The sequence below is a fragment of the Elephantulus edwardii genome, unplaced genomic scaffold (assembly GCF_000299155.1).
Source record: "Elephantulus edwardii isolate Elephantulus edwardi_28Jun2011 unplaced genomic scaffold, EleEdw1.0 scaffold00446, whole genome shotgun sequence".
In the NCBI taxonomy this organism is placed as follows: domain Eukaryota; kingdom Metazoa; phylum Chordata; class Mammalia; order Macroscelidea; family Macroscelididae; genus Elephantulus; species Elephantulus edwardii.
In genome coordinates this window covers 805,592-815,954 of record NW_006400196.1, presented here as the reverse complement: position 1 = coordinate 815,954, position 10,363 = coordinate 805,592, and the positions used below count along the sequence as shown (strand labels likewise).

General features: G+C 36.9%; 1 protein-coding gene and 1 pseudogene across 1 annotated transcript in view; one reads left to right on the top strand and one right to left on the bottom strand.

Moving 5' to 3' along the window:
- RNMT (RNA (guanine-7-) methyltransferase) overlaps window positions 1-10,363 on the bottom strand; it is a 75,315-nt gene that overhangs the window by 49,684 nt on the left and 15,268 nt on the right. The window contains exon 4 of the mRNA XM_006902757.1: window positions 2,103-2,218. Coding sequence (XP_006902819.1) covers window positions 2,103-2,218 — 116 coding nt within the window. The remainder of the gene's footprint in view (window positions 1-2,102; window positions 2,219-10,363) is intronic.
- Window positions 3,019-10,363, top strand: part of LOC102874983 — a 13,413-nt pseudogene continuing 6,068 nt past the window's right edge.

Sequence of the window (10,363 nt, the reverse complement as noted above, 5' to 3'; positions counted from 1 at the left end):
ATCATGGACCTAGGACTAAAACCAAGGACTATAAACTTCATTACAGAAAAGCTAGGAACAACACTGGAAGTCCTAATCCACAACATAAACAGTCTTCCAAGTATCCTGAAAAACCTACAACCAGGAGAAAATAAAGTAGATGAATGGGATCTTTTAAGAATCAAATCCCTATGCACATCCAAAAACTTCTCCAACAGGGTAAAAAGGGAAGCCACAGACTGGGGAAAAATATTTCATAATGACATGTCAGATAAGGGACTTATATCCAAAATTTATAAAATACTTGAGCACCATAACAAAATAAAGGTAAATAATCCAACAGAAAAATGGGCACAGGATATGAACAGACACGTCCCCAAAGACCACATTCAGATGGCTAACAAGCACATGAAGAAACGTTCAAAATCCCTAGCTCTAACAGAGATGCAAATTAAAACAACTATGAGATACCATCTCACCCCAGTCAGAATAGCAAAATTTAACAGAACAGCAAGCAACAGATGCTGGCAAGGTTCTGGAGAAACTGGAACACTTATTCACTGTTGGTGGGAATGTAAAATGGTGCAACCACTTTGGAAGGCAGTATGGCACTTTCTCAAAAAGTTGCAAATAGAGATACCATTTGACCCAGCAATTCCACTACTGGGAATAAACCCTAAAGATGCAATAACTGACATCCAAGCAGATATATACACAGCCATGTTTATTGCAGCTTTGTTCACAATAGCAAAGAACTGGAAACAAACTAAGTGCCCATAACAAACAAATGGATAAAGAAGCTGTGGTATATTCACACAATGGAATACCATGCTGCACTGAAAAACAAGGAACTCATGCAGTATTATTCAAAATGGGTGACTCTGGAGGACATTATACTGAGTGAAGTATCTCAGTCACAAAAGGACAAATATTGCATGGTGCCACTGTTGTAAAACAGGACTGACATAGGGTTTGGGGAGAGACTGAGAAAGATGGGTTCAATAATGTATACTGCATGGAAACAGATGAGGGAGAAAACTGTTTAAAAGGGTTATGTGATTAGGTACTCATGACAGGAGTCTAGAGTGAAGGCTACATGGTGGAGTGGACCTGGTGGAGGGTTTGTAAAACAATGAAAGAATTTTTCTTTTACTTTTCCAAGAGGGTAGTGTTCTCAGGGAGAGGAAAAATGTGCAACAATGAATGAATGGAAATCCAAAGTCTCTGTAAATTTTTACTGAAATTAATAAAAATTTAAATTTTTAAAAACAACAACAACAAGGGTATGTCAGTATAACAGAATTTGAAATACAGGGTACCGTGGACACATTACTGAAGGAAATAGAAACTATTAAAAGACTGATATTTTTCTAAAAAAGGCAAAAGCTTTTCTAACTTTGTAGTAGTATACTGTCAGTATTCTTTCTTTCAAATCCATACCCCATACCCCCCCAAAAAAGGAAACTCAAAACAAAAATGTATACAATTAAGTATCAAAAGTAGTTTAGCAACTAGTGAGAGAAAGAATACCAAGTTCAAGGTGAGATTTTCATCATTTAAGTGTCTCTGAAAATTTTAAATGTCATAGTTGTTGATTTAAATATAGTGAAAGTTGGAAAATAAAAATATATTCTGATATATTTACAGTTGACAAGCAACTGTAATAAGTTATAAGATGAACAAAACACACTATGTTGCTGTAATTCAAAATACTGAAAATAAATCCCAACAGAAATGCAACAGATGATTTTAGAAGTTCACAATTATTAAAAGAAAAATTTCCTGCATTTAGTTGATTTAGCACTCATTTCAGGGCGCTCTGGTGGCCTAGTGGCAAGAAGCTGCACTACAATCCCAGAGACACATGGTTCAAATCCACCAGATGCTCTGCTGGAGAAGGAGGGGCAATATCCTCCTGTACCAGTTAGATCCTATTTGACAGTATTCACACAAAAAATAATAAAAAAAGAAATTTTAAAAAAAGAAAATTTCTCATTTCTCATTGAAACTGAAATTGCTGAAGATGTGTCTCTAGACAAGAAAAGGTTTTCTTTTTAACACATCACTGATCCAAACTAAGAATGTAAAAAACTAGACACATTTTTAAGACATAAATACAATACCTTCGTACAATCAGCAGTTATAAATTCTGCACTGAAAATATCTTCATTATGCCGACAACGATGTTTCATGTCCTCGTAGCGCTGCTGGCACTGTTTGACAGAAATATCAGCGATATCTGCAGGTGCAAAGAGAGTCAGTCAAACAAAATCCAGAGGAGAAGTGATAAAATGTAAGTAGAAGAACAGAAACAATCTGGTTATTCATATCTCGCTTTTTATTTGCATCTTTCATTTCTTTTTTCATTAGTGACACTTTAATTTTTGTAGTATGCTGTCCAGTCAGATCCAACTGCCCATCCTTCTCCAACGAAGAGCATCTGGTGGATTCGAACCACACACCTTCAGGACTACAGTGCAGTGGCCATCTTTCATTTCTTGAATGCAGTTTCCATTGGTGGGGAAAAAAGGAAGTAAAATAAATGAACACAAAATGAATTCATTGACACCAATCCTTACGCTCCATTTTATACGTTATTTGTCCACTTGTGAGGATTTTTGTTTCCTCTGAGATGTAATCCAAACTGAACACAATACTTAGCCTCTGATCTTATTGCCATTTATATTGTGGTGGAGATAATATCTCAGTTTTTTAATTTTTATCTAATATGTTCTATTTATTTTTCACAATGTTCTATTTTCCTACATTTATACATTCTATGTTCGAATTGTTAGTGGATTTTTCCATCTGTTGGTCCTCATTTTTTAGTGTCTTTGAATTTTGAGGGCTCTACCTCCAATGCTCTATCTACGTGAGTGTGTTCTATTGTTCAAAGGGTTTTAAAAGGCCTTCCATTTCAGAGGTGGGTAGTCAATCCTTCTTCCAAGTCGATCTTCATTTGTGAGCTCCACTTTAGTACAACATCTGACAGACAAGCACTACACCCATTTAGATGGTAAACATATACACATCTAAGCTATGCACAACAGCAACTTGCCAATCACTCCTGCAATACAAGAAACTGATAAACAGGTGAGTCAGCCCTAGGATTAAACTGAGGACAAGCAACCACACACTAAGGTACTGGGGACAGAGGAAACGCAAGGTCTGACATGTCTAGGCGTCTGGCCAGTAGGTAGGCTTGTAGGTCTCCCTAGGCGAGGTGGTAGCAGGTATTTAGCAAATATCACAGCACATGCAGCTACTGGCTGTGGTATGGAATAGGAGAGGCTGTTGGGTTGAGGCCAGAGGCATGAGACCATCTCCCACAATGCCATGATGCTGAGTTCTGGCTGAGTAGTTTACTGACTGAAGTTGGGAGGATAGGCTGATTCCCACAAAGCCAGGATGCTGAGTGCCAGCTCAGCAGACTCAAGGCCTGAGACCAGGAAGGTCAGGCTGTATCTCCAAGACACCAGCTCGGCTGGTATAAGTCCTGGGGCCTCACTACTGTGCCAATAGCCTAATCATGTTAGCTAAAAAAAAAAAAGACTGAAATTGTCAATGACTTTATCTTTCTTGGATTGATAATCAACACCTTTGGTACCAGCAGTCAGGAAATCAGGAGCAATACTGTATTGGGAAAGTCTGTTGTCAGGGACCTCTCTAAATTACTCAGGAGCAATGATGTCACTTTGAGGACTAAGGTGCACCTAATTCAGGACAGAGTCTTTGCAATCACTTGCTATGCATCTGAGAACTGGATTATGAATAAGGATGACAGAAGAATCGATGTCTTTGAGCTGTGGTGATAGGAAGAGTACTGAATATCATATGGTCTTGAGAATAGTACAGCCAGAAGACTCCTTGGGAGCGAAGTTAACAAAGCTCTTCATAGCATGTTCATATTTGGGCATGTTGCTAAGAGAGATTATTTCTTGGAAATGTACATCATGCTTAGAAAGGTGGAGGGAGGGTCAGGGAAAGAGAAGATGGACTACAACAGATTTAAATGTATCAGAGATGATGAGGATGGCACACTGGATAGGACAAGGTTCAGATCTTTTGTTCATAGATCTTTTTGTTCACTAAACCCTATGATAGCACCTAACAAGATGATATATCTTCTTTGGTAAAGTCTTTATTTAGTATGTAAAAATGTAGCTAATTTTGTAATTGGGTTGTCTTTTTATTGTTGAGGTGGTGTGGAATTTTCTGTAAAATCCACGGATAAGTCCTTTGTCAGATGTGTCATTGCCAAGTATTTTTTTCTTTTCACTCCGATAGACAGAGAGACAGATACAGATATAAGAATTTCATCTTAGGAGGCCTAAGTCATTTACTTTACTCTCATTAACTGTGCATTTTCAGTTATAATTTGATAGCATGTTTTTTGCTAGGGCACGTATGTTTGCTCCAAAATTTTTCTTTGATATTTATAGGTTTTATCCTTAAGTATTTGATCCATCATCTTGAGTTTGTTCTTGATACATGTTCTGAAGTATAAGTGTTCCGTGAATTTTCTGCAGATTACCACCTTGCCAGCACCACTTGTTAGAGGCTCCACTTAGTGGTATTATTTTATCTTTGTCAAAGATATCTTTGTCCATGGGTGGATAGATTTGTTTCTAGGTCCTCAATTTTATTCCACTGTCTAGACATCTGTTTCTGTATTGTTCCCAGGCTGTTTTGATTACTATGGCTGTGAAAGAGGTTTTGAGATCAGGAAGTGTTAAGATTACTACAGCTGTTAAACAGGTTTTGAGATCAGGAAGTATAAAGATCTACTTGGTTTTTCTTCTTCAGTTATTCCTCTGCTTATCTGAGGAGTGGTATCCTTCGTTTTCAAATGAAACTGGCAAATACTTTTCTTCACACCCTTGAAAAATGTCAGTGAGATCTGGATCAGAATTACATCACATCTGTAGACTGTTTCTGGTAGTACAGTCATTTTCACAGTAAGTTTTGCAACCCATGAGAATAGTGTATTCTTCCCTTTTTAGATCTCTTGGAGTAGTAGTGTTTTAGTATTTCCTTTGTATCTCTGGTAGGATTTACCATGAAAAATATAATTTTTTTAAGGTAGTGGCTATTAGAAATGCTATTTTTCTCTATTTCCTTTATAGTTCTCAATATACAGTATCAAAGAGGAATCCAACTGATTTTTTAATGCTGATCCCAATACTCTCCCATTTTGCTGAACTGGTCAATGAGATCGAGTAATTTTCCTGTTGAGTCTCTGAGACTTCTGAAATAGGTCTGTTCAAATATTCAATCTCTGTGTTAGACAACTTCAATCTTTTCTCCATCTATCATATTTTCGAAGGCAGTGAGTTTCTACTAATTTGGCCATTTGGTTTACAAATTTGTTGCCATCATAGTATTCTGTTATCACTTTTTTTAGTTGGTTTGGCACCACTCATTTCACTATTTATAAGCACCTTCTCCATCTTTTCCTTTGTCAAATCTGCAAGAGGCATGTCAATTTTATTAATCTATTCAAAGAATCAAATTCTAGTCCTGTATTTTTGTTTTATTTCATTTCTGCACTTACCTATATTATTTTTCTCTTCTAGAGACTGTACACTTTGATTGCTACTCTTTTTCTGGCTGTGGAAAAACCTGAGTCAAGGTATTGACTTGGGTTCTTTCTTGATGTGTGCTTAATCGCAATTGATTTCTATATACTACTTCTGCTGTGTTCTAAATATGCTATACACTTTGCTGTGTTCCAAGTATGCTGTGTTTTCATTCTCATTTTGCATCAAAATTTTTTTTCAATTTCTTATGTTTCTTCTCTTACCCATAATGATAAAGCAGAATTTTGTTTCCTGCTTTTCTTGATTTTTTCCCCTTTCTCTCATTATTGATTTCTAATTTTCTAAGCACCATGATCTGAGAAAATGCTTCAAGGTATTTCTATGTTTTTTTATTTATGGAGCTTTCTATTGTGACCTAATACATGTTGTATTCTAAAGAATGCTCCAAGTGCAATGAAGAATAAGAACAATGTATGTTGAGTTCTTTTTGGGTGTCATATAAATGTCTACAAGAGCAAGTCATTAAATTTGAATGTGAAGTTTTTCTATGTCTTTACTAATATTTTTCCTAGTCATTCAGCCCTTCTTTGAAAGTCGTTTATTAAAGTTTCCTATGATTGTCATAAAATTGGCTATTTCTCTCATTAAATTTCTTAATGTCTGATTTATGTATCTTGCAGTTCTATCACTGGGTGCACTATACCTAGTTACATCTTCCCACTCAATTGGTGCTTTGATTATAGAATATCTTTCCTTTCCCTTATGCTATTTTTTTGTCTAAGTATTTTTTCCCAGAAATTAATACTGCCACACATACTCTTATTTTATATTGCTTCTACCTCATATGTTTTTCTCCACTCTTTTTACTTTAATATTTTTAGTTATTATTTTAATGAAAATTTACAGAAAAGTTGTATTTTTATTCACTCATTATTGAATATTTTCACCCCCTCCCATTCCTTTTTCCCTCCCCAGAGCACTTTTTTGTTTTATTAAATATTCATTCATTGTTACACAATTACCTCCCCCACCACCACCAGTTCTCTCTGCAAAGTACCTCTTATTCTGGGCTGTTGTCGTACCTATAATGCCTAATCATATAGTCCTTTTAGAGTTTTTCTTCATCTGTTCCAGTGCAATGCTTATTAACTATCCACTCTTATTCTCCTCCCAAACCTTCATGTCAGACCTGCTTCACAACAGTGGTGTTATGCAGTATTTGTCTTTTTGTGACTGGGATATTTCACTCAATGTAATGTCCTGCAGGGTCACTCATGTTGTGTAGTTTTATGAATTTCACCATTTTTCAGTGTTTTGTAGTTTTCCATTGTGTAAATATACCATAGTTTGTCTATCCATTCATTTGTTGATGGGCACTTAGATTGCATCCATCTCTTTGCTACTATAAACAATACAGCAATAAACATGGGTGTGCATATAAGGAAGGCAGTTCTGGTTTCTTTAGGGTGTATTTCCAGTAGTGGCATTGCTGGGTCAAATGGTCCAACTTTTTGAGAAAGTGCCAAATCACTTTCCATAGTGGTTGCACCATTTCACACTCCCACCAGCAGTGCAATAAGGATTCCAGTCTCTCCACAACTACACCAGCACTTATTGTTTGCTGCTCTGTAAAGTTCATTATTGTTGCTAGGGTAAGATGATATCTGATGGTTGTTCACTCTTTTCATTTTTAATCTTTGTCTTGATGCCTAAGGCTTCTCTTATAGACAGTGAAATCAAGTTTTTCTTACCCATATGACTACTCTTTTTTCACTGACTAGGGTTTTTATTCATTCGAATCCAAAGTAATTATCAATGCTTATGGTTCTATTGCTGTCATTTCGCAGCATTCTTTCTGTGATGTTGCAGAATTCTTCGTTCCATCTGTTTTCTTTATTCAATTTAGCTAAATTTTTATTACAGGTGTGGTATATTATTAGTACACTGAATTTGTAGAGTCAACAATTTTAAGGGGAATCCATCTGCCTTGTTGTGCTGAATGCATTCTGCTTGTCTTCTGAAATTATTCTCTGCATTTCTGTTTTGGTATTTACTAAGTTTTTTTCGTTTTACTCTTTTTTTTTAAATTTTACAGGTAAGAAAGTTTATTAAGCTTCTTAAAGGTTACCTTGTAAGTTACTAATTTATTCCCCAAGTTTTAAATGATTCCCTTTTCTTGAAATTTTAACTTCCTCTCTTCAGAAGTTCTGTGCTTTATTTAGGCTTTTGGCTTGGAGGAGGACTCGGTGCAACTTTCTTCAGTCGTTCTGCATCTGAGTTCATGTGATACAAGCCACCTCCACCACACTGCCCAAATTAGACCCCAACGAGATTAAAGTTGTGTACCTGAGGTGTACCAGTGGGGAAGTCGGTACCATGTCTGCTCTGGCGCCCAAGATTGGCTCTCTGGGTCTGTCTCCAAAAAAGGTCGTTGATGACATTTGCCAAGGCCACTGGTGACTGGAAGGGACTAAGGATTACTGTGAAACTGACCATTCAGAACAGACAGGCCCAGATTGAAGTGGTGCCCTCTGCCTCTGCCTTGATCATCAAAGCCCTACAGGAACCACCCAGAGACAGAAAGAAGCAGAAAAATATTAAACACAGCAGGAATATAACTTTTGATGAGATTATTGGCATTGCCAAGCAGATGAGATAGCCATCTTTAGCCAGAAAACTCTGGAACTATTAAAGAGATCCTGGAAACTGCCCAATCTGTGCGCTGTAATGTTGATGGCCACCACCCTCACGACATCAACAGTGGTGCTGTGGAATGCCCAGCTAGCTAAGAACAACAGATGAAAATATTTTAATAAAGGATCCTTTGTTAACCAAAAAAAAATTCTCTAATTACTTACTCCCTCATCTTATGTTTTGCTGTTACTGCTGGAAACTGGAGAGAGATATCATGCTGGGTAAGGTAGTTGTTAGGTGTCAACTAGTCAACCATGACTTAGAGCAACCCTATGATCTAAATCATGTTCTATGCTGGACCAAACTCATGATCTACATCATCCTCAAGCCAATTTTGGTAATAACTGCATCAATTCATCTTGCTGAGGGTTTTCTGCTATTTCACTGTTCTCTACAATGAACACTAATGACCAAAGACCAGATAAGCGATGGTAAGACATCAAGGATATCATCCATGAAGAAACCAAAAGATCTTTACAAAGACAGGTATGACATCAAGGTAATCATCAAGGAAAAAAGCAAAAAGTCATTACAAAGACAGAGGAGAAAGACCAAAATGGATGTCAGGAGAGAGTCTGAAAATTATACTAGACCATCAAAAAGCCAAAAGAAAGGAAAGAGGTGCTGAAGTAAAACAGAAAAACAGAGTATTTTAAAAAGCAGCTTGAGAAGAAAAAGCAAAATATTATAAAAGGATGTGCAAAGAGCTGGAGTTATAATTGTAAACTCTGGACAAGGGGGCCAAAGAGAAGAATGAAGAATTCAGAATTCAAACGCTGACAGCCTTGCCTGCCATTGATAAGAACAAATGGGCTTGGCCGCCTGATTGAGCTAACAGGCGACACACCATAAAATCACAGCAGTCTTCACTAAAGACTCTGTTATGAAAACCCTCCCCAATAAATTCACACTGTGACTTCCCCATTCTGCATCTCCAGAATGAGAACTTCACCCAGGAGCTCCCCCCATATCCTCCCTTAAATAAAGCTATGTTAAGCTTTCTCTCATTTTCTCTGATTTCTTCCTTAAGTCTGCTAACTTCCCAATAACATAAAAAGAAATTTAAAAAGGCGGGGAGGGAAGGAGGAGAAAATTATCAGCATTTCTCAAGCAGAAAGAACTGAAAAACAAATTCAGGCCTTGAGATATAATACTGAGAGATACTATGAGCAAAATATTGAATGATCCAGGAAGCAGCAAAAGAAAATGGAAGGAACACAAAGAGTTTCACTGTACAATAAAAAAGAATTGGTTGACATTTTAGGAAATACTGTATAAACAGGAGAAAGTGGTAATGAAGGAAGCAGTTCAAGATACCCTAAAGTCATTGATAAAAAAAATAAGGCTCCAGGAAAATCCATCCGATATCAACTGACATGTTCCAACCCATAGATGCAGCCCTAGATGTGTTCAGCAGACTGTGCTAGTAAATCTGGAAGACAGTAATCTGGCCAAATGATGGAAGAAGACCCTTATTTGTTCCCATTCTCATGAAAGGTGATCCACAAAATGTGGAAATTACCAAATATCATTAACATCACCTGCAAATAAGTTCTTCCTGAAGATTATCCAAAAGTGGCCAGAATAGAACATCAAGAGAATTGATACCAGTTGGATTTAGAAGAGGCAAATGCACTGGGATATGCATTGTTGATGTCAGATGGATCTTGGCAGAAAGCACGGAATACCAGAAGAATGTATCTGTGTTTTACTGACCAAAGATTTCTGATGGATCACAATACATTATGACTAACATTGAGAAGAATGGGTATCCTAGAACACTTATCTGTGCTCATGTGAAATCTATACCTGTATCAAGAAAGTGCTGTCTGAATAGAATAAGGAAGCACTGAGCGGTCTAAAATCAACAAAGGTGTACAACAAGGCTGGATCCTTACTCCATACCTATTCAATCTATAAACTGACAAAATCATTAGAGAAGCTGGATTTAAAAAAAAATGTGTCCACCACTACAAGAGAAAGGTAAATAATCCAACAGAAAAAATGGGCACAAGATATGAACAGACACATCTCCAAAGACCACATTCAGATGGCTAACAAGCACATGAAGAAACGTTCAAAATCCCTAGCTCTAAGAGAGATGCAAATTAAAACAACTATGAGATATCATCTCACCCCAATCAAAACAG